This window comes from Lucilia sericata, unplaced genomic scaffold, assembly GCF_015586225.1.
Source record: "Lucilia sericata isolate MDLA Ls3-8-SP2 unplaced genomic scaffold, ASM1558622v1 Contig000337F_arrow, whole genome shotgun sequence".
Lineage (NCBI taxonomy): Eukaryota > Metazoa > Arthropoda > Insecta > Diptera > Calliphoridae > Lucilia > Lucilia sericata.
The window spans coordinates 86,481-113,200 of record NW_023994357.1 but is presented as its reverse complement, the minus strand read 5'-3'; the positions used below and the strand labels follow the sequence as shown (position 1 = coordinate 113,200).

Sequence of the window (26,720 nt, the reverse complement as noted above, 5' to 3'; positions counted from 1 at the left end):
TACTAGTTTTTTGAACATAATTATGAGTTCAAAATTCCTATTTTCGTAAAAGTTCGACTGTGACCGATAGTTCATTCCTGGGGAATAAGTTTTCGATTGAAATAAAGCTGTCGTTGGGTTTACAATCATTGGCCGAGTAAAACTCGGGATGTTCCGTAGTGAAAATCCAGTTTTTGTGGCAACGATTTCTGTTGTAGGGGGGCTAGTGAAGTATAGAACCGATTTCAAAACCTTTTCAATGGGCATTACTTAGTTAGTTTGAAAGAAGGGTCCGTAGGATTAAACATAGACTACTATAGGACCTATTTTTGTTCAACTTTCTGAAGGGGACTAACATCTTACACAAATTTGATCCGAATTTTACAACCGTTGTTGTCAGTTCATAAAAAAGTTCAAATCTATATTTACAACTTCTCTAATATTGTTTTTAATTTTTCTTTTCAGAAATATATTATATAATGCAATGTTATTTGGAAGTAGGATTAAAATCAGTATTATATTGATTCCAAAACAATAGACCCAATTACTAAAGTGGTAAGTTTTAATTCAAATTTAATAAAAACTCTATAGATTTTTATGATTTTTTTTTTAATAAAACGTCTTAATTTATTTTAAATAAAAATTTAAATAAATAAACATTAATAATAATAAAAAACTTCACAACAAAGCCTAAATACATACTTTGCTAAATCAATAACAAATTATGTTGCTAGCAACATGTTGCCTTTCATTCTTTCTTACTTGCAACATGTTTTGTTAATTGTATATAGTTCATAGGACTAATATAAATGTATAAAATTCGTTTTACTTAATATTTAATAGAAGAAACAAAATCATATTATTTTTTGGCTAATAACGGTGTTATGGGTTTATTTCTACGTTCCTTTTCCTCTAAACGTTGAGCCTCTCTTTCGCCATACAAATCTAAATGGCGACCATGATACCAAACTAAAATATCAAAAACTACACCAATGGCGGTTAAAGCTGTAAATAAAAATGAAATATTATTTATTATTTAAATCCATATTAAAAGAAGAATTCTACTTACAAAATGCCACTGTATTCACTAAATATCTGAAAGCTGATTGATCATAAATTTGACAATTACCATTGCCACTACAGGTTTTAGTCCATTTTAAGCAAGTAGAATCTATAATACGTCCAAATATAATGGGTCCTGGTATAAGAGCAAATAGGCTAACCATCATTAGAGATAAACCCTGAGCAAATGATTTATCTTCTGTTGACACCGATCTATAGTTCACCAATAAATTGCCTATGCGTCCGGACGACCCAAACCAATTGACTATCATTGATGCTATCGAAAAAGTCCAGAAGGCCACATTGCAACCCTTTAAACAAACACCCGGTTTAAGAACATTTGTCATATCGTCTAGGGAGCGGTGGGCTCGGGAAATTATACCCTCCTCGGTTACTATATTATAGAATGTTGTGTCATCATCGACCAGAGTTGAAGAGTATTCTAATAGGTTTTCTGTTGTTGTGACTATGGAATTGGTGGTAGTTGGTCGTAGTGTGGTGGTAGTAGGAATTAAAGTTGTGGTAGTTAATAATGGTTCTAATAATTTTGGCAGCATAGAGCTTCCGGCTGTAGAGATCGTTGGAAGTATACTGGATGTTGTTGTATAGGGTAGTTCTGTGGTAGATTTTATCAGATCTAAGGGTAAACAGGAACAATTGGAGTAGTACTGCAAGAAAAATTATTGAGAAATTTAGAAATAAAATTTTTTAAACACAAAATTGTGTATGCCTAAAAGCAGACAATATATTTGATACAAATTTTTCTGCCTCAAAGCAGACTACTATTTTTAACAGAATTTTTTGTCCACAGATTAAAGTTTTGTATAGAAAATTTTGTACACCATAAAGCATACTACTATTTTGTATAGAAAATTTTGTATGCCTTAAAGCAGTCTACAATTTTTTAAAGAAAATTTTGTGCGCCTTAAAGAAGACTACAATTTTCTTAAGATCATTTTTTCCCCGCCTTAAAGCAAACTACAATTTTCTTAAGAAAATTTTGTAAGCCTTAAAGCAAACTACTATTTTCTATAGAAAAAGTTGTTCGACTTAAAGCAAACTACTTTCTTCTATGGAAAATTTTGTCCGCCTTAAAGCAAACTACAATTTTTTAAAGAAAATTTTGTTTTCCTTAAAGCAGACTACAATTTTCTACAGAAAATTTCATGAGCCTTATAGCAGACTACTATTCTTTTACCTTAAGATCCGCATTCCATTTCTGGCAACCCGCATGACAGGGTGAGAAATATGTGGTCTCGGATGGCTCATGGCAAACCGGTGAATAGGGCACATCATCGCAAGCACAATTGGCATTACAAGTAGCAGTAAGATTTAACCTATAAGAAACAATTACATTGAATTATATATAAAAATCACCAAAATAATCACTTACTTGCCACCCACTTGATCCACCGATACCGTGTCATTACAGTACATAAACATATACGAGATTTGACCCAATATATAGACAAAACCCACAATAACATTCCACATTAAGACCTTACTGGGTGAGGGTTTCTTTTTCGATATAATTAAACCCGAACCAATTAAACCAATAACCATGCCTATAATCGATACTGGACCCACAACAATAGTAGCACTTTGTGCTGTCTTATGGAATTGAACCTCCATGTATTTGGTTAAAAATGTCATATAACCAGCAGCACCCAAAATATAGAAAACACCCGAAATAATATTATAGATTAAAAGTTTATTGCGCAGCAAACGCATAAGGGCCTTAGGAAAGTCTTTTAGTGTAGGAAAGTCAGAAGTGGCCGCTGTAGGTGTATCGAGGGTGGCATTCGAAGAGAAACCTCTACCCAAAGGTAAACCCTCATCCATTTGTAATTCTTCATGTCTCAAAACTTGAGGCATATGGGAGTTATATAAGTGTTTAGTTTTCTTGGGTAATTCTTTGGGAAAAAGACCTATTAAACCCGAAAATAAGACCATCAAAGTACCCAAAATCATCCAGCCAAACCACCAGGCACCCAACCATCTGGGATCTTTGTTATCGATCAAAGGTGTTTTACTAGGATCAATAAACATATTTAAGGACAAGTAACCTGAAAATAAAAATTAGAAAATTTAATTTTTACAAATTAATTAAGTACTTAAGAAGTTGTGTGGTACCTATGAAAAACCCTACTATGGGTCCTATCATTCTCAAAGACATAGCCACCGCTAGCATTAGTGGGGTATTTGTTTTCTTAGTATTATCATCTAAATAGGTTTGACCCAACGAATAGTATAGTGTATTACCCACACCAAGTACAAATTGCGAGAGAAATATTAAGATTAAAGGTACCACCGATAATAACGATTCACATTCCTGATTTAGTTTTAAAGCGCCACACAATTGCTGAGAATTTTTAATGGTCGTATTCTTTATGACGTTAAAAGAGAAAAAGAGAAATTGAATTAATGTCGTGTTTATATTTAAACAAAATTAACGTTTACCGAAAATGTATGCGTTTAGACTCGAGTAAAAAATGTTGGTAAAAGTTGCAATTAATGATATAAATTTTGTTTGAGTTTTTGCTGGGATTTTCTATAGAAAACTTTGGTGGTTTTCATGCGAAAATTATTTCTTATAGAAAAATTGTTTTATCCAGAATACAGTTTCCTATAGAAAAATAAGTTTTGGTTTATCCGGATAAAATATTTCTATAGAAAAGTTTATCTGATTTTATGCGGATAACAAAATTTCTATAGAAAACTATATATGGCTTTATCCGGATAACGATTTTTTTAAATAAAATTATGTATGTCTATCATTATCCGTACAATTCTCTGTAGAAATTATCCGAATAATAAATATTTATAGAAAATTGTCTCGGGTTTTATCCGAACGGATAACAATTTAATATAGAAAATTATGTCTGGCTTTATCCGGATAATAATTATTTATAGACTTTAACCGGACAACAATTTTCTATATAAAATAATGTCTGAACGATTTTCTATAAAAAACTAACTAACTAACTAACTAACTAACTAACTAACTAACTAACTACTACTAACTAACTAACTAACTAACTAACTAACTAACTAACTAACTAACTAACTAACTAACTAACTAACTAACTAACTAACTAACTACTAACTAACTAACTAACTAACTAACTAACTAACTAACTAACTAACTAACTAACTAACTAACTAACTAACTAACTAACTAACTAACTAACTAACTAACTAACTAACTAACTAACTAACTAACTAACTAACTAACTAACTAACTAACTAACTACTAACTAACTAACTAACTAACTAACTAACTAACTAACTAACTAACTAACTAACTAACTAACTACTAACTAACTAACTAACTAACTAACTAACTAACTAACTACTAACTAACTAACTACTAACTAACTAACTAACTAACTAACTAACTAACTAACTAACTAACTAACTAACTAACTAACTAACTACTAACTAACTAACTAACTAACTAACTAACTAACTAACTACTAACTAACTAACTAACTAACTAACTAACTAACTAACTAACTAACTAACTAACTAACTAACTAACTAACTAACTAACTAACTAACTAACTACTAACTAACTAACTAACTAACTAACTACTAACTAACTAACTAACTACTAACTAACTAACTACTAACTAACTAACTAACTAACTAACTAACTAACTAACTAACTAACTAACTAACTAACTACTAACTAACTAACTAACTAACTAACTAACTAACTAACTAACTAACTAACTAACTAACTAACTACTAACTAACTAACTACTAACTAACTAACTAACTAACTAACTAACTAACTAACTAACTAACTAACTAACTACTAACTAACTAACTAACTAACTAACTAACTAACTAACTAACTAACTAACTAACTAACTAACTAACTAACTAACTAACTAACTAACTAACTAATGCGGATAACAATTTTCTATATAAACTTTTGTTTACCAACATTTTTCCTCTGAGCGTAATAGTTTTGATGCTTGATGATGTTTTTCGATAATGACGCTGTGACAATTTCCAACAATGTCACTATTACAGTTTTTAGTTTTGTACAATGTGTACAAGTGAATCAAAATCTAAAATAATACACAATAACAATAAATTAAATTTGATTGTATTATAATCATCTCTCTTTTTGTGAGATTTTAGATAGTTAATCTCAACCATTCTAACTAAGGCAAGTTCAAATTTCTTTTTTGTTCGAAATTTTATATGAGAATAGATTGTTTTTTTTTTTTTTTTTTTGGAATGAAAGTAAAAAAGTATGTAGATATATGAAAATATATAAAAAAAATATTTTTACTGTTCACCTACAACCAATGATATGGTAGTTGTTACATTATCTCCTCCCGTATTCTCATAATATTCCTTTGTTAGCTCTAAAGCATCTTGACCCGCTCCATAGATAAAGTGTGGCAGCGCTAAAATAAAACAGGATAAACCACAGAATACAATACCCCAGGCAATCCAACGTGGACGATTTCTTTGACCACCAATGTACGAGAGTATTAGGGATAAGAGAATTTGTGATATTTCATTGCCACTGAGGATGATACCTGAAACGAAATAAATAAATTATGGGGGAATAAGAAAAAACTTAATATTGTCAATAGGGTTTGTGTGAAATACTAACAGTGGGGAACAAAAGTGAAAAAAAAAAACTGAAAAAAATCTGCATATAAAGAGGTTTGCATATAGAAAATTGTTATTTGAATGAGAACAGAAACAATTTTTATACCAAACTGTTATTCCAATGAGAATAGATAAATTATTATCCGAATAAAGACAGACAACATTTTCTATAGAATATCATTATCCGGATTAAGATGTATAATATTTTCCTAAGGAAATTTATTATCCAAACAATTTTTCTTTAGAAAATTGTTATCTGGATAAAGATAGACAACATTTTCTATAGAATTTTCTATTGAAAATTATTTCTAAATTTATATAATAAATTTATTTGTTACTCACTGTTAATAAATACATAGATTTTCTACTAACCTGTTGTTTGACTGGGTATTTTAAATCTTTTCTCAATGGTCGTTAACGTGACTATAAAATACATGTACGACATGGCTTGAATGGTGCCCAATAAACCATAGACGGCCATAAACATTTTTGTATTGGCATAACGTTGCATCCAGGCGGGATGCCAATTGGCTAAACCACATAAATAGTGGCCAGGACGTTGACGTAGTTTAGTCGCAGGCATTTTCTATTTATTTAACAAATGTCAGTAACAAAAATGAGAGGAGGGTAGGGCAGGTTTACTTGGACATGAAAGCTATAACATAAAGTAGAACATTTTTAAAGATTTTATAAAATTTAAGTATTTAATGAGTGATTTTAAATTAGTAACATGCCAAGTGTTGTCCATTTAATAAATATTAGTTTTAGATCATTAACCCTTAAGTGTTTTGTATGTGTGTTATTGATTTTTTTTTATCAATTTAATAAAATATACAGGAAGATTTATTGAGAAAATGTCTATTTTATTGCTTTAAGTTTTGTTTAAATATTTATATGCACTTGTGTATAAAAAAAATTACGGCACATTTTTGTTATCAGTCAATGTAATATTTATTTATAATTTTTAGTAATATTTTGTAATTATTTTTGTTCTTATTTGTTAGTTAATGAATGAATCAAAATAAGTTTTAAACATGTTGCTAACACCATGGCGTATGAGAGTTTTTAATCTCGAATATAGTAATCATACGCCTGCGTTTATAAAAATCCTTTTTATACCCACCATCAAAAAAGATGGGGGGTATATTGATTTTGTCATTCCGTTTGTAACACATAGAAATATTGGTCATAGACCCACAAAAGTATATATATTCTGGGTCCTCATTAAATTCTAAGACGATCTAGCCATGTCTGTCCGTCTGTCCGTCCTTCCGTCTGTCTGTCTGTCTGTTGAAAGCACGATAGAGTCCGAATGGAAAGTGCTAGAGGGTTGAAATTTCACACAAATATTTCTTATAGGTAAGGTTTGTTTGGTATTGAAAATGGGCAATATCGGTCCACGTTTTCGGATAGCCCCCATACAAGTGGCCCCTCGAAAAGCAGCTTTAACAGCCATAACTTGTTTAAAAATACGAATATAGCGATGAAATTCGATATAAGTAAGTTTCTTATGATCCAAAATCAATATGCGAAATTTTATGAGGATCGGTCCATAATTGACCCTACTCCCCATATAAGGTCCCCCTCAGAAAATGACTTTAACGCTCATTACTGGCTTAAAAATACTAGTATATAGATGAAATTCGACATAAGTAAGTTTCATACGAGTCAAAATCTATCTAAAAAATTTTATGAGGATCGGTCCATGATTGACCCTACCCCGCATATAAGGTCCCCTTCAGAAAATGACTGCAACGCTCATTAATGGTTTAAAAATACGAGTGTAGCGATGAAATTCGACACAAATAAATTTAATACGAACCAAATTCTATCTACCAAATTTTATGAGGATCGACCCATAATTGACCCTACCCCCCTATACATGGTCCCCTTCAGAAAATTACTTTAACGCTTATAACTGGCCTAAATATACGAGTATATAGATGAAATTCGACATAAGTAAGTTTCATTCGAGTCAAACGAGGTTTGATGGTGGGTATATAAGATTCGGCATAGCCGAATATAACACTCTTACTTGTTAGCAAATTTATTTCTTTAGGAAATATTTGATCAGATTTCTTTAGAAAGTTATTATTAGGACACATTTTTTATAAAATATGTTATCCGGAAAAAGACAGGCAACATTCTCTTAACAAAATGGTTGTCCGGATAAAAACAGAAGAAATTTCTGTAAACAATTGCTCTCCGTATAAAGTGTTTCATTAGAAAGTTGTTATCCGGATAAAGACAGAAAAAAATCTTTAGACTATTAAAGACACATTTCTCTATAAGGAAAGATATTTTTTCTATCGAAAATTTTTCTCCGGATAAAGACAGACAAATTTTTTTTTTAAAAATTGTTATCCGGATAAGGACAGACAAAATATTTATTGGGATATTTTCTCTATAGATAATTGTTCTATGGATAAAGACAAATAATATTTTCTTTGAAACTCTATTCTCCGTTTGTTCTATAAACAATGTTATCCGGATGAAGGCAGGCAATGCAATAGTCAGAGGTAAGATAGCACAAGTACTTGAGCAAAGTGGTTGTACATGGTCCGGTTTCCGCCAATCCTTTAGAAAATCATCCTCAATCCTTTAGAAAAGTATAATCTGTTCCGTAATCTGGCACTGGTTAAGGAGTGCACGACAGGCTCGATTGAGGCCTAGGTCTATTTCTTAGGATTTGATGTATATACACCCTCCTTTCAAACTAACTAACTAACTAACTACTAACTAACTAACTAACTAACTAACTAACTAACTAACTAACTAACTAACTAACTAACTAACTAACTAACTAACTAACTAACTAACTAACTAACTAACTACTAACTAACTAACTACTAACTAACTAACTAACTAACTAACTAACTACTAACTAACTAACTAACTAACTAACTAACTACTAACTAACTACTAACTAACTAACTAACTAACTAACTAACTAACTAACTAACTACTACTAACTAACTAACTACTAACTAACTAACTAACTAACTAACTAACTACTAACTAACTAACTAACTAACTACTAACTAACTAACTAACTAACTAACTAACTAACTAACTAACTAACTACTAACTAACTAACTAACTAACTAACTAACTAACTAACTAACTAACTAACTAACTAACTAACTAACTAACTAACGAACTAACTACTACGAACTAACTAACTAACTAACTAACTAACTAACTAACTAACTAACTAACTAACTACTAACTAACTAACTAACTAACTAACTAACTAACTAACTAAACTAACTAACTAACTAACTAACTAACTAACTAACTAACTAACTAACTAACTAACTAACTAACTAACTACTAACTAACTAACTAACTAACTACTAACTAACTAACTAACTAACTAACTACTAACTAACTAATACTAACTAACTAACTAACTATACTAACTAACAACTAACAAACTAACAAACTAACTAACTAACAACTAACTAACTAACAACTAAAACTAACACAAACTCTAACTAACTAACTAACTAACTAACTAACTAACTAACTAACTAACTAACTAACTAACTAACTAACTAACTAACTAGACTAACTAACTAACTGAACTAACTAACTAACTAACTAACTAACTAACTAACTACTACTACTAACTAACTAACTACTAACTAACTACTAACTAACTAACTACTAACTAACTAACTAACTAACTAACTAACTAACTAACGAACTAACTATACTAACTAACTAACTAACTACTAACTAACTACTACGACTAACTAACTACTAACTAACTAACTAACTAACTAACAACGACTACTAAACTAACTAACTGACCTAACTAACTAACTACTAACTAACTAACTAACTAACTAACTAACTACTAACTAACTATACTAACTAACTACTAACTAACTAACTAACTACTAACTAACTACTAACTAACTAACTAACTAACTAACTAACTAACTAACTAACTAACTAACTAACTAACTACTAACTACTAACTAACTAACTAACTAACTAACTACTAACTAACTAACTAACTAACTAACTAACTACTAACTAACTAACTAACTAACTAACTAACGACTAACTAACTAACTAACTAACTAACTAACTAACTAACTAACTAACTAACTAACTAACTAACTAACTAACTAACTAACTAACTAACTACTAACTAACTAACTAACTAACTAACTAACTAACTAACTAACTCTAACTAACTAACTAACTAACTAACTAACTAACTAACTAACTAACTAACTACTAACTAACTAACTAACTAACTAACTAACTAACTAACTAACTAACTAACTACTAACTACTAACTAACTAACTAACTAACTAACGAACTAACTACTAAACTAACTAACTAACTAACTACTAACTAACTAACTAACTACTAACTAACTAACTAACTAACTAACTAACTAACTAACTAACTAACACTACTAACTAACTAACTAACTAACTACTACTAACTACTAACTAACTAACTAACTAACTAACTAACTAACTAACTACTAACTAACTAACTAACTAACTAACTAACTAACTAACTAACTAACTAACTAACTAACTAACTAACTAACTAACTACTAACTAACTAACTAACTAACTAACTAACTAACTAACTAACTAACTAACTAACTAACTAACTAACTAACTAACTAACTAACTAACTACTAACTAACTAACTAACTAACTAACTAACTAACTAACTAACTACTAACTAACTAACTAACTAACTAACTAACTAACTAACTAACTAACTAACTAACTAACTAACTAACTAACTAACTACTAACTAACTAACTAACTAACTAACTAACTAACTAACTAACTAACTAACTAACTAACTAACTAACTAACTAACTAACTAACTAACTAACTACTAACTAACAACTAACTAACTAACTAACTAACTAACTACTAACTAACTAACTAACTAACTAACTAACTAACTAACTAACTAACTAACTAACTACTAACTAACTAACTACTAACTAACTAACTAACTAACTAACTAACTAACTACTAACTAACTACTAACTAACTAACTAACTAACTAACTACTAACTAACTAACTAACTAACTAACTAACTAACTAACTAACTAACTCTAACTAACTAACTAACTAACTAACTAACTACTAACTAACTAACTAACTACTAACTAACTAACTAACTAACTAACAACTAACTAACTAACTAACTAACTACTAACTACTAACTAACTACTAACTAACTAACTAACTAACTAACTAACTAACTAACTAACTAACTACGAACTAACTAACTAACTAACTAACTAACAACTAACTACTAACTAACTAACTACTAACTAACTAACTAACTAACTAACTAACTAACTAACTAACTAACTAACTAACTAACTACCTAACTAACTAACTAACTAACTAACTAACTAACTAACTAACTAACTAACTAACTACCTAACTAACTAACTAACTAACTAACTAACTAAATAACTAACTAACTAATAACTAACTATAAACTGTTCTTTAGGTGAAAAATGTTCAAAACTTCTATCAATGTAGTGATTTCTTTAAAAACGATTTTATATACAAAATCTGAATGTCGCTTTAGTTCCTTTACTATGAAAACTATGATCAGGGAATTTAACCGTGATCATTAAAATTTCTTTGGGCAAAAAGATAAAAGACATTGCTTAATTTTTTTATATTTTTGTAGTATTTACTATTGAGTAGTCATCATATATTTTACTACTTGCAATCGTAATATAATTTTAATTCATAAACAACTTTATCTAATCTTAATATTTTTTTTAAATAAAGTTTCATTTTTGATCATTAATTTGCCCTATTTATAATTTAAAATTGACTTTGAATTAATGTTAATGGCAAAGCTCTAATTGATCAATTATTTTATTTTTATTATAATTTATTTATAAAAAAAAATGTTTCACTAAAAATGCCACCTAATGGAAGATTAATATGTCTGGTAAGAAATTTATAATTATGAAAATATCACTTTCATTTCGTCTACAAATATTGCTGTTTTTAAAGGTGACAAGAAATGTTGCCCTTTCTTTGCCCTTTTGCTTTACTGATTAACAAATATTGCAAAATATTAAAGTATCCCAGAAGATTTTTGTTTTTTATTAGTTGCAATAATAATATTTTGTTAAAAGGACAAGATTTTGTACTGGAAAATGAAATGTTGCCCTTTTTCATATAATAGTTATTAATTATTTGCAATTTTTATTGTCCATAAAATTACGAGTATTTTGAAGGTTGAAAAATAACTTTTTTTTACTATTTACTTAAACAAAAGGCCTTAATGATATCTAATCAATAGTATATTTACTTAATTCTTTATTATAAAATAAGACAATATTATCTTTTTCCGATGAATGGAAGGTTTTTTTTTCAAATTATAAAATGCGCCTCTTCCTCGAAATAAAAACGAACATTATTTTATATTGAAAACAACAAAAATTTCGAAACTATTTATTTCAATCTAAAAATACGTTTTTATTGAAACTTTTGGTGGAACATTTTATAGTCTAGTTATAGTCTAGTCTATAGTCTAGTCTATAGTCTAGTCTATAGTCTAGTCTATAGTCTAGTCTATAGTCTAGTCTATAGTCTAGTCTATAGTCTAGTCTATAGTCTAGTCTATAGTCTAGTCTATAGGCTAGTCTATAGTCTAGTCTATAGTCTAGTCTATAGTTTAGTCTATAGTCTAGTCTATAGTCTAGTCTATAGTCTAGTCTATAGGCTAGTCTATAGTCTAGTCTATAGTCTAGTCTATAGTATAGTCTATAGTCTAGTCTATAGTCTAGTCTAGTCTAGTCTATAGCCTTGTCTAGTCTATGGTCTAGTCTAGTCTATAGTCTAGTCTATAGTCTAGTCTATAGTCTAGTCTATAGTCTAGTCTATAGTCTAGTCTATAGTCTAGTCTATAGTCTAGTCTATAGTCTAGTCTATAGTCTAGTCTATAGTCTAGTCTATAGTCTAGTCTATAGTCTAGTCTATAGTCTAGTCTATAGTCTAGTCTATAGTCTAGCCTATAGTCTAGTCTATAGTCTAGTCTATAGTCTAGTCTATAGTCTAGTCTATAGTCTAGTCTATAGTCTAGTCTATAGTCTAGTCTATAGTCTAGTCTATAGTCTAGTCTATAGTCTAGTCTATAGTCTAGTCTATAGTCTAGTCTATAGTCTAGTCTATAGTCTAGTCTATAGTCTAGTCTATAGTCTAGTCTATAGTCTAGTCTATAGTCTAGTCTATAGTCTAGTCTATAGTCTAGTCTATAGTCTAGTCTATAGTCTAGTCTATAGTCTAGTCTATAGTCTAGTCTATAGTCTAGTCTATAGTATAGTCTATAGTCTAGTCTATAGTATAGTCTAGTCTATAGTCTAGTCTATAGTCTAGTCTATGGTCTAGTCTAGTCTAGTCTAGTCTAGTCTAGTCTAGTCTAGTCTAGTCTAGTCTATAGTCTAGTCTAGTCTAGTCTAGTCTAGTCTAGTCTAGTCTAGTCTAGTCTAGTCTAGTCTAGTCTAGTCTAGTCTATAGTCTAGTCTAGTCTAGTCTAGTCTAGTCATCTAGTCTAGTCTAGTCCTAGTCTAGTCTAGTCTAGTCTAAGTCTAGTCTATAGTCTAGTCTATAGTCTAGTCTATAGATCTAGTCTATAATCTAGTCTATAGTCTAGTCTATAGTCCTAGTCTATAGTCTAGTCTATAGTCTAGTCTATAGTCTAGTCTATAATCTAGTCTATAATCTAGTCTAGTAGTCTATAATCTAGTCTATAGTCTAGTCTATAGTCTAGTCTATAGTCTAGTCTATAGTCTAGTCTATAGTCTAGTCTATAGTCTAGTCTATAGTCTAGTCTATAGTCTAGTCTATAGTCTAGTCTATAGTCTAGTCTATAGTCTAGTCTATAGTCTAGTCTATAGTCTAGTCTATAGTCTAGTCTATAGTCTAGTCTATAGTCTAGTCTATAGTCTAGTCTATAGTCTAGTCTATAGTCTAGTCTATAGTCTAGTCTATAGTCTAGTCTATAGTCTAGTCTATAGTCTAGTCTATAGTCTAGTCTATAGTCTAGTTATAGTCTAGTCTATAGTCTAGTCTATAGTCTAGTCTATAGTCTAGTCTATAGTCTAGTCTATAGTCTAATCTATAGTCTAGTCTATAGTCTAGTCTATAGTCTAGTCTATAGTCTAGTTTATAGTCTAGTCTATAGTCTAGTCTATAGTCTAGTCTATAGTCTAGTCTATAGACTAGTCTATCAATTCTATAGTTTAGTCTATAGTCTATTCTATAGTATATTCAATAGTCTATTCTATTGTCTAGTCTATAGTCTAGTGTATAGTCTATTGTCTAGTCTATTATCTAGTCCAGGAATGGAAAATTCAGTACTTTATGAATCTATCGGCCGTATCTGGTGGGACGCTAACCCTAGAATACTTTTATGAGAAATTTATCATTCTCTTGAATTCTGGAGAGTTCAATTCTTAATTGACAAAAGTACCAAGTCTGGAACGAATTGCCGTATTTTTGATTAAGTAATCGATCGATAAAAATCCAAAAACTTGAAATATTTTTTGCTACGAAGGCTTATTTTATTAGCAATAAGGTAGTACGGTCACTGTTTTTCATTAGCTTTTAAATATCTTAACCTAATATCAATTTCTATAAACATATCTAATCAAAGTTTTATAATATTTTTGGTTCCACTGCTACATTTTATGTTTAAACTATTTGTTAAACCAAATTGGAATAGTTGTCAACCGGTTCACAGGGGTCTAATTACAAAGCCTATACTATATGTATTCATTGTTGACTGTGGTCAGTTTCGTTCGGTGAAATCCTTTATCATTTTTCATATAATTGCAAAAAGAAAAGTTCAAAACTCTTGACTTTATTTGCAGATTAACAATTGTTAATAAATTTAATTAATTAAATTTTATTTATTATTTTATTGTTGTATTATTTTTGAATTTGTATGCAATTCAATTAAATTAATAATTTAATGATTTGCTGATGACATTTTAACCGTGTTGAAAAAAATTATTATATTTTAATGGTATTTTTAGTACATTTTTTTGTTTAGCTGATTAAAAGAATTGTTTAATAATATATATTTAAAAATGTTATCTTTTTTAATTTAGAACAATAGCGGCAAATAAATAATTTAAGTAACACTCTTTTAAGCAATTTTTCAGTATATTTGTAAATTGTAAAATTTCAAAATTTTAAAACCCAAAAAAAAAAACGTTTTCTAATTTTTTATTTTGTGTAAAATTTTTAAATATTTTTTTTTCAAATCACCTTTAAATATAGAAGTTTTTTATTTTTATATATATTTTTTTTTTTTTTTTAATTCTAAAATTCCTTTTTACCACACCACCACCTGTTACTGACTAAATTGATATTAGAATTATTTAAAAATTCTATTCAATTTGCACAATAAAAAGAAATCGTTATTATCAATTATTTATTAATATTATCGCTTTTCGAACAACTTAATCTTATCACTTTTGTCACAAATACTACATTTAAGTTTTTTTTTTAATATTTTAAATTTTTTACAAAAACTAAAATTTACCTACTTTTTATCTTAATTTTAAAATAGAAATTTTTCAATTGTTTAATTATTTTCATTAATTAATCACTTAAAACTTTCTTATAGAGAGAGACACACTCTCTTTCTCTTTTTTGCAATAAAAAAATTATATTTTTATTCTAACTAACCGTTAGCTTTGTACCGACTTTACGCTTTTAACTACTCATACTAAATGGATAAGTTTATTTATTTGATCCACTAACTATGTATAAAAATCTAAAAATTTTATTTGATTTTTTTTTCTTCACTTTTTTTGATAAAAGAAATTCCCACATGCTTTTTTGTTTTTTTTATATATAAATATTCTCCTGAGCGCAATAGTAATGAATCTCTGTATAATAATAATAAAAAACTATAACAATAAAATTTTACAAATTATTTTTTATATTATCACAAAGTCATTGTAGTGATAATTTTGTTAAAAACTGAAATTCATGGTTAAGTGTAGGTGTTAAACTAAAGAGTATTTTAAAAGAGTACTACAAGTAATAATATCATAAGAGAGTTTGTAAATGAAATAATCTCTTAATGGTAATGATAGGTATTCCAGAAGTTTCGTGAGATGCAATTGTATCACTTTTAAATCATGAAACAACTAACACAGATCGAGCTTTTAGCGATCTATTCAAATGTTCTTTTTGTAAAACAGAGAGGAAATCAGTTGTCACTTTAGTGACTACATGTAATCAAGCGAGAAGTCAATCGCAAGTTTTATGTTTCTAAGTAATCTATAGACTAAACTATAGACTAGACTGTAGTCTAGTCTATAGACTAGACTATAGACTAGACTATAGACTAGACTATAGACTAGACTATAGACTAGACTATAGACTAGACTATAGACTAGACTATAGACTAGACTATAGACTAGACTATAGACTAGACTATAGACTAGACTATAGACTAGACTATAGACTAGACTATAGACTAGACTATAGACTAGACTATAGACTAGACTATAGACTAGACTATAGACTAGACTATAGACTAGACTATAGACTAGACTATAGACTAGACTATAGACTAGACTATAGACTAGACTATAGACTAGACTATAGACTAGACTATAGACTAGACTATAGACTAGACTATAGACTAGACTATAGACTAGACTATAGACTAGACTATAGACTAGACTATAGACTAGACTATAGACTAGACTATAGACTAGACTATAGACTAGACTATAGACTAGACTATAGACTAGACTATAGACTAGACTATAGTCTAGTCTATAGTCTAGACTATAGACTAGACTATAGACTAGACTATAGACTAGACTATAGACTAGACTAGACTAGACTATAGACTAGACTATAGACTAGACTATAGACTAGACTATAGACTAGACTATAGACTAGACTATAGACTAGACTATAGACTAGACTATAGACTAGACTATAGACTAGACTATATAGACTAGACTATAGACTAGACTATAGACTAGACTATAGACTAGACTATAGACTAGACTATAGACTAGACTATAGACTAGACTATAGACTAGACTATAGACTAGACTATAGACTAGACTATAGACTAGACTATAGACTAGGACTATAGACTAGACTATAGACTAGACTATAGACTAGACTATAGACTAGACTATAGACTAGACCTATAGACTATACTATAGACTAGGACTATAGACTAGACTATAGACTAGACTTAGACTAGACTAGACTAAGACTATAGAGACTAGACTAACTAGACTAGACTATAGACTAGACTATAGACTAGACTATAGGACTAGACTATAGACTAGACTATAGACTAGACTATAGACTAGACTATAGACTAAGACTATAGACTAGACTATAGACTAGACTATAGACTAGACTATAGACTAGACTATAGACTAGACTATAGACTAGACTATAGACTAGACTATAGACTAGACTATAGACTAGACTATAGACTAGACTATAGACTAGACTATAGACTAGACTATAGACTAGACTATAGACTAGACTATAGACTAGACTATAGACTAGACTATAGACTAGACTATAGACTAGACTATAGACTATCGACTAGACTATAGACTAGGCTATAGACTAGACTATAGACTAGACTATAGACTAGACTATAGACTAGGCTATAGACTAGACTATAGACTAGACTATAGACTAGACTATAGACTAGACTATAGACTAGACTATAGACTAAACTATAGACTAGACTATAGACTAGACTATAGACTAGACTATAGACTAGACTATAGACTAGACTATAGACTAGACTATAGACTAGACTATAGACTAGACTATAGACTAGACTATAGACTAGACTATAGACTATAGACTAGACTATAGACTAGACTATAGACTAGACTATAGACTAGACTATAGACTAGACTATAGACTAGACTATAGACTAGACTATAGACTAGACTATAGACTAGACTATAGACTAGACTATAGACTAGACTATAGACTAGACTATAGACTAGACTATAGACTAGACTATAGACTAGACTAGACTATAGACTAGACTAGACTATAGACTAGACTATAGACTAGACTTTAGACTAGACTATAGACTAGACTATAGACTAGACTATAGGCTAGACTATAGACTAGACTTTAGACTATAGGCTAGACTATAGGCTAGACTATAGACTAGACTTTAGACTAGACTATAGACTAGACTATAGACTAGACTATAGACTATAGTATAGACTAGACTGTAGACTAGACTATAGACTAGACTATAGACTAGACTATAGACTAGACTATAGACTAGACTATAGACTAGACTATAGACTAGACTATAGACTAGACTATAGACTAGACTATAGACTAGACTATAGGCTAGACTATAGACTAGACTTTAGACTATAGGCTAGACTATAGGCTAGACTATAGACTAGACTTTAGACTAGACTATAGACTAGACTATAGACTAGACTATAGACTATAGTATAGACTAGACTGTAGACTAGAGTATAGGCTAGACTATAGACTAGACTATAGTCTAGCTATAGATAAGTTTTCCAAGTTGAAATACATTAAGTACTAAAGAAAGGGTTCTTATAAATTCGACTTCAACTTAGTACAAATCATTTCTCCAAACGCATTTGCCAAAAAAGCTTTCACACTTGCATTAGCAACATGTTGCAGCATAAAATAATTTACTTTTTTTAGAATTTAGAATAACCAAAACATTTTAGTCGTTATCGCCAGAAGCTTCAGTATACACACTACACTTGTTATCAAAAAAAAAAAAAACACTGATAAACCGTATAAATGTTTATCTTGAAAGTGTGTGCCCGATCGTTGTTAAAAAAAGAGTTGAATTACAAAATGTTAAGAATTCAAAATATTGTGAATAGCGGGCTGTGCGGGTTAGTGAGCAAATACAATTGGCTAGAATAATTAGTCATTGGCCCTAATTCGAAACGACGACAAGTAAACGAAACGAAAGAATATATTTTTTTTAAAGATTATAAATAATTAATTTTAAAATAAATATTAATAATAAAGGAGAATTATTAAAAATGAATTTATTTTGAAAAAATATATATTTAAAAAGTTAAAAATATTAAAGAAATTTAAAACAAATCGAAGAAAAAGAAATTTAAAAAGAAAAACATGGTGGCAGGTGATCGTTACTCAGATTTGAACAATATTTCCGCAAATGCCAATATACCAGACGGTGTGTAAATTGTGTGTGTGTGTGTTGTGTTTAAAAGTTTTAATAATTTTATTAAAATTTATTCAAAATTATAGATAGTGTTGACTGTGGCATACGTTCCCTAGGCTGGTGTCGTGGTCCCAGTTGTCTCAAATATGCACGTCTAAAAACATTTGTTATTGTATTAGCCTGTGCCGGTATTTGCAAGGAGCATGTGAGACATATTTTCGTGTATCGGCTAAACAGGCCGCCATTGAAAATGGCTGGAATGCCATAATAGTAGGTGAGTTTACAATTTGCAAAATTATTAATAAAACAGAAAAAAAGAAACGTTTTCCAATGTATTGTGTAAATGTTGATAACACAAATTTCTTATCACTAAATATCATATAGAATTTGGTAAGAAATTTATAAACTTATATACGTAGTAATAAAACAAAAAAAGTAAACAAATAGCAGAAAAAAATAAAACTTAAAAACGATTAAATACTCCCCTTTACTTTCTTATCAATCGATGATACAATTGATTATTTGATATCAAAAATAGTCATCGTTTTACTATTTTCGATGAATAATGCAATGAAATGTCTAATAGAGATACGATGTAATTGATTTGTTGATAACATTGCGAAATTAGCGGAAATTTGTTATTTGTAGAAAGGATTCTTGGAACGGATTGACAAACTTTCTTGAGAAGGGTATACATAGGTACCACGCATGGAAAATTCTCTTTAAGTTTTAAACTAATTTTCCGCTAGACTACAAATTAGACTATAGACTAGACAGCTGACTACAGAATAGACTACAGACTAGACTTGGCTATAAACTGAACTATAGACTAGACTATAGGCTATAATATATACTATTGGCTATACTATAAACTATAATATATGTTATACTTTAGACTAGACTATAGTGTAGACTAGAGACTAGAGTAAACTATAGACTAGATTATATGCTAGACTAAAGACTAGACTATAGGCTTTACTATAGGCTAGACTATATGCTATACTATAGACTAAACTATATGATAGATTAGACTATAGACTACACTAGACTACAGACAAGACTACACTGTAGACTATAGACTAGACTATAGACTAGACTGCAGAGTAGACTATAGACTAGACTATAGAATAGACTATAGACAAGACTATAGAATATACTATAGACTAGATTATATACTAGACTATATGCTTGTCTATAGACTAGACAATAGACTAGACTATAGACTAGACTATAGAGTAGACTATAGACTAGACTATAGAATATACTATAGACTAGATTATATACTAGACTAAAGACTAGATTATAGACTAGACTATAGACTAGACTAGACTATAGACTAGACTATACTAGACTAGACTATAGACTAGACTATAGACTAGACTAGACTAGACTATAGACTAGACTATAGACTAGACTATAGACTAGACTATAGACTAGACTATAGACTAGACTATAGACTAGACATAGACTAGACTATAGACTAGACTATAGACTAGACTATAGACTAGACTATAGACTATAGACTAGACTATAGACTAGACTATAGACTAGACTATAGACTAGACTATAGACTAGAGACTAACTATAGACTAGACTATAGACTAGACTATAGACTAGACTATAGACTAGACTATAGACTAGACTATAGACTAGACTATAGACTAGACTATACTACTATAGACTATAGACTAGACCATAGACAGACTAGACTATACTACTAGACTATAGACTAGACTATAGACTAGACTATAGACTAGACTATAGACTAGACTATAGACTAGACTATAGACTAGACTATAGACTAGACTATAGACTAACCTATAGACTAGAATATAGACTAGAAATAGACTAGACTATAGACTAGACTATAGACTAGACTATAGACTAGACTATAGACTAGACTATAGACTAGACTATAGACTAGACTATAGACTAGACTATAGACTAGACTATAGACTAGACTATAGACTAGACTATAGACTAGACTATAGACTAGACTATAGACTAGACTATAGACTAGACTATAGACTAGACTATAGACTAGACTATAGACTAAACTATAGACTAGACTATAGACTAGACTATAGACTAGACTATAGACTAGACTATAGACTAGACTATAGACTAGACTATAGACTAGACTATAGACTAGACTATAGACTAGACTATAGACTAGACTATAGACTGGACTATAGAGTAGGTAGGTATAGGTCTGTATAGTAGGCTATAGACTAGATTATAGGCTAGTCTACTTACTATACTATAGGCTAGATTTATCAAAAGTTTATAAATTAGAAAAAGGACAGAATATGTCGTCGGTGTACCGCTGTATTTTTCGATATCAAAAAGTACTGAAAAAAAGTACTAAAGTACTGAATTTTCCATGCCTGATATGTACAATAAGTTTGTCAACCTGTTTGTAATTTCTGCAATTTAATTTTCCGACTCCATAAAATATATGTATATATTTTGGACCCTAATGGATAGTGGTGTCGATTAATCTATGTCCGTCTGTATGTTGGTTGAAAGCAATTTCCTGAAGATGATAGATATCTTTAGGATCCAAGTCTTTAGTAATTTTGTTAGGCATACTTTCGAGCAGATCGCTATTTAAAATCAGCAAAATCGATCCATAAATAATGAAGATATGAACAAAAATCCGAAGAAAACCTCTGAAAATCTGTAGACTTTATTTTGTTACTTTTTCGATCTTTAACTGGTACTTTTTGAGTTTTCTATAATATTGAACGCAGAAACATGAAATTAAGTATATAGAGACCGGAGTAAATGAGGACCTATGAAAGGTACTTGGTACTTTTTCGCTCTTCAAAAAGTACTTTTTAATTTTCTTAATTGCTGAACATAGAAATATAAAAAAATATAAAAATAAACTTGTCCATAGACTAGTCAATAGACTAGTCCACCGACTAGTCAATAGACTAGTCCACCGACTAGTCTAAGGACTTTGCAGTGGACCAGTGAATAGACTAGTCAATAAATTAATCCTAGACTAGTTAATAAACTAGTCCATAGTCTAATCAAAAACTAGTTCATAGATTAGTCAATAAAATAGTTTGTAGTCAATAAACTAGTTCATAGACTGGTTAATAAAGTAATCCATAGACTGGTCAATAAACTAATCCATAGACTAGATCAATATACTATTCCATGGATCTACCTTTTTGCTCGAAAATAAAAATAGCTTGTAACATGTTTCAGTTATTTCTTTTGATAACCTAATATCGCTTATATCTACGTTAAGGTATTAGGGTGTCATATAAACCCATGATACAACCATAGAATTATTATTATTATAGTTTTATTATGATATCAACCGATTTTAATAAGATTCAGTCATATTTTCCGGAATATATTTATTGAAAACAAAAATTCATTGTCTGTTATTCAATTTCAAACTTTTTTCAAATTTCAGAATGGCTTCTAGTGAGCAGTGGTATTTTTCAGGCAATTTTTGCATTGGCATTCGCTTACTGGGCTCATCGCTTGCATCCCATTAGTTGGTTAAGCGGCTCCATAATACTACAATCGCTGATCTGTTTAATAGCCATGATACCTTCAATAATGAATTTGTAAGTGATACCTTCAATAATTAATTTTATAACTAATATAAAAAAATAAATAAAATTATTATTTCATATTTAAACAGTGCCGGTGGAGTACGACCTACCACCTATGCTGTCGGCGAAGAAATTTGTCTATCAAATTGGCCCACTTCATTAGCCAAGATACTGTCGATAAATGACAGTAAATCGGTTATATTAATAATGATGTTTGTATTACAATTCGCCTTGGGTTTGGGCTCCTTAGCCTTCTTCACTGTGGGCCTAACATATCTAGATGATAACTCCACTTCCATAGATAGTCCTGCGGTGATAGCCACGGTTTTTGGTGCAAAAATATTTGGTCTACAATTTGGATCCAGCATAATATTGGGTGTTGGAGCCGCAAACTTAGGCTGGTGGTTGGGATGGGTGATTATAGCGCCAGCTGTCTTCATAAGTGGTATTCTACTGGGTTTATTTCCCAAAAAACTACCAAAAACTGTTATACACCAAGCTGCTCAAAGGATTTTAGAAGAATCACACAGCCGTCAGTTTGGTAGTCAATTTTCAACCTACATAGATGATACTGCCTTTATGCCGTCCGTGAAAAGGATTTTTGGCAATAAATTGTTAATGTTCAACATTGTCAGCATTATGTTCATACAGGGAGCATCCATTAATTTTTCTCTTCAAGAGGAAAGTTATTTGCAGTCTCGCTTCTTTTTACCCTATAGTGAGGAGGATGGTCTGATGCAGGAATGGAAGGCCAGATTTATGTCGTTCTTTTTAAAACCTCCAGCAGCAGCTATAAGTATGTTTATAGGTGGACTGGTTATTTCTAAACTTAAGCTAACGGGCAGGTGAGTAAGGATTTAAGTATTCATAAAGTTTTAAAATTATATTAACCGGTTTTTTAATCTTTTTAGAAAAATTGCTGCCATTAATATAGGCATGGCTGTTAAACTGCTGATTATTTATATAGCTTTTATATTTATCAGATGTGAGGTTGGTCCTATAGGCGGTACTGTCAATGGCAAGCTACAGCAGCCCTATTGTTCCCGACAGTGTATTTGCAATCCTACCTCCTTTCTTCCGGTATGTCCGGAGAATTCAACTGTCACGTATTTCTCACCTTGCTATGCGGGTTGTTCGAAAAAGACAACAATTAACAGTGTAGAGGTAAGTAATACTGAAAATCCTTGGCCCTTATGGGAGAGGTGATTAGGAAGTTAAAAAGTTAAGGAGGGAAGTGGTTGTTAGTGTACTTACTTACTTACTTACTTACTTACTTACTTACTTCCTTACTTCCTTACTTCCTTACTTCCTTACTTCCTTACTTACTTCCTTACTTCCTTACTTCCTTACTTCCTTACTTCCTTACTTCCTTACTTCCTTACTTCCTTACTTCCTTACTTCTTACTTCTTACTTACTTACTTACTTACTTACTTACTTACTTACTTACTTACTTACTTACTTACTTACTTACTTACTTACTTACTTACTTACTTACTTACTTACTTACTTACTTACTTACTTACTTACTTACTTACTTACTTACTTACTTACTTACTTACTTACTTACTTACTTACTTACTTACTTACTTACTTACTTACTTACTTACTTACTTACTTACTTACTTACTTACTACTTACTTACTTACTTACTTACTTACTTACTTACTTACTTACTTACTTACTTACTTACTTACTTACTTACTTTACTTACTTACTTACTTACTTACTTACTTTACTTACTTACTTACTTACTTACTTACTTACTTACTTACTTACTTACTTACTTACTTACTTACTTACTTACTTACTTACTACTTACTTACTTACTTACTTACTTACTTACTTACTTACTTACTTACTTACTTACTTACTTACTTACTTACTTACTTACTTACTTACTTACTTACTTACTTACTTACTTACTTACTTACTTACTTACTTACTTACTTACTTACTTACTTACTTACTTACTTACTTACTTACTTACTTACTTACTTACTTACTTACTTACTTACTTACTTACTTACTTACTTACTTACTTACTTACTTACTTACTTACTTACTTACTTACTTACTTACTACTTACTTACTTACTTACTTACTTACTTACTTACTACTTACTTACTTACTTACTTACTTACTTACTTACTTACTTACTTACTTACTTACTTACTTACTTACTTACTTACTTACGCTTACTTACTTACTTACTTACTTACTTACTTACTTACTTACTTACTTACTTACTTACTTACTTACTTACTTACTTACTTACTTACTTACTTACTTACTTACTTACTTACTTACCTACTTACTTACTTACTTACTTACTAACTAAACTTACGGTTATAATTTTCCACTATAAAGAACTACTTTTTAAAGGAAAATTTAATAATTCTTTTTAATTTCAGCTTTATGAAGGTTGCAGCTGTGGCGGCACCAACAATTATGATATGAATACGGCCTTTAATATTAAAGCCACCGAAGGAGCCTGCAGTGCTAAAACCTGTGCCAATATGCTGATTGTTTTCCAAATTCTCAGTATTATGACCGCTTGTATCTATGGAATGACGACTATAGGAAAATTAATAATTTCGTTACGGAGTGTGTTGCCACAAGATAAAGGTTTAGCGTTGGCTATGGAAGTAATGTTTTTAGGTTTATTTGCCTATATACCAGTACACTTGGCATATGATGTGGTAACCCGTAAGTTTTACATCATTTTTTAATTTTATATGAAAATCATATTAAGAAAATTTTTTCTCTTTGGATTAGGTACCACCTGTGTTTATTGGGCTCCTGGATATGCACGCTGTTTGCTACGTGAAAATCCGAAACATGGCAACATTTTAAATATCCTCACTGCCAGTTTAATATTAGTTGGCCTAATCTTTGATATACTAGTATTCATATTTATCAAGGGATTAAATATCTACAATTGTAAAGTCACCGATGTCAATTATACTCCTTCCCTGTACGCTCCTGTACCGCAGGGAGATCCTACACACACTGCCATAGGTGGTAGTCCTGTGACCACCATGACTACAGCATCTCGAGATCAACCAGCAGTACAACCCACTAGAGCAGCCCCAATGCCAAATAATGAAATTACCGTTTTCCGTCAACCTAGTTCTGTAACAAATTCTTCTGCTGGTGACAGTAGTGTTGTAGAGCCCTCATCTTCCGGGGTGACTTATGCTCAAGTAGTATTTCCACCTGACAAACGTAAACCCAATGATGGCAGCACTAGTCCTAAACGTTTAGTGCCACGTGCCGATGTTCCTTTACATCATTTATCCGAAGAGGATGTAAGAGCTCAATTGGGAAGTTTGAAGTCGTTTAAACCTAAAGATCAAGCAACAACCCAGCTAGAGAACGGTAATGAAAATCGTTCCAACACAAAAGCCATTGAGACAGATTTAGATGCCATCGATACGATGCCATTAGCACAGCCGGACACTGACAAGAATTTAGATGACTTGAGGCCACAAAGTCCAGAAACTGATTTTTAAATTTTTATACATATATTAAAATATGTTTTATTGTTAAGTATGTTAAGTACAATGTCAAAACGTGTTCGAATTACGCCATTTTTTTAACCCTTTTCTATGTTTATAATAAAATCCTAAAGCTAGCTTGCAACAGTTGCCAATTTTTATATAATATCTTAAGTTGTTATTGCAATTTAAGTCTTCAAAACTAAAAGTATTACTAAAAGCAATTAAATAATAATTTTTAGCTTTATAAAAAGAGATTTTCAATAAAATTTGAAATAAACCAATAAATGGTATGAGTTTCATTTATTTTAATTCACACAATCGCTTGAGTATTGTAGATTTTATTGTAATTTTCATAAATTTATATAAATTGGTATAAAAATAATTACCTTTCAGTAGGGATAAACATTTGCTCATTAAATAATTAAGCTTCATTCAAACCTTTTTTTAACACTAATTTTAACGAAATCCCTTGAGTAATATTCGATTTATAGCTTTTAATAGAATTCCGTCTTTAAACTGGTCAAACTTCAATTACATGGCAGCACTGGTAAACTAGATTTTCAGAAATTATTAGTCCCTATTAAAACCTTTCGATTGAGTCCAATTGTAATCAAAACACTTGAATATTGTTGGATTTATAGCAATTCGAAGAAACTTGTTAAATAACTAATATCTGGCAACACTGGTGAAAAATTTTCCCCTATAACAGTTAGCCGGTATTAAAACC

The 26,720-nt window shown here is 30.2% G+C and overlaps 2 protein-coding genes across 3 annotated transcripts; one reads left to right on the top strand and one right to left on the bottom strand.

Annotated features, from left to right (window-relative positions):
* Positions 1 to 589: 589 nt before the first annotated feature.
* LOC119603798 (solute carrier organic anion transporter family member 74D) lies at positions 590 to 15,416 on the bottom strand. 2 transcript variants are annotated; one of them, XM_037955974.1, is made up of 8 exons: positions 15,256 to 15,416; positions 6,049 to 6,331; positions 5,359 to 5,600; positions 3,175 to 3,427; positions 2,435 to 3,107; positions 2,240 to 2,378; positions 1,049 to 1,709; positions 590 to 984 (listed from the first exon to the last, which is right to left on the bottom strand). In XM_037955974.1, exons 2-8 carry the CDS (start codon positions 6,257 to 6,259, stop codon positions 839 to 841), a joined length of 2,325 nt encoding a protein of 774 aa, XP_037811902.1. In that variant the 5' UTR covers positions 6,260 to 6,331; positions 15,256 to 15,416; the 3' UTR covers positions 590 to 838. The 2 variants fall into 2 exon arrangements, with proteins under 2 accessions (XP_037811902.1, XP_037811901.1); XM_037955973.1 differs by lacking the exon at positions 15,256 to 15,416 and adding an exon at positions 14,975 to 15,070.
* Positions 15,417 to 18,508: 3,092 nt separating this feature from the next.
* On the top strand, positions 18,509 to 26,266 carry LOC119603797 (solute carrier organic anion transporter family member 1A5). Its single transcript, XM_037955972.1, is given in 8 exon segments — positions 18,509 to 18,926; positions 19,001 to 19,102; positions 19,105 to 19,188; positions 22,348 to 22,504; positions 22,582 to 23,337; positions 23,404 to 23,656; positions 24,905 to 25,199; positions 25,269 to 26,266. Coding segments are annotated over 8 exon segments (2,448 nt in total). The 5' UTR covers positions 18,509 to 18,862; the 3' UTR covers positions 26,006 to 26,266.
* Positions 26,267 to 26,720: the final 454 nt, after the last annotated feature.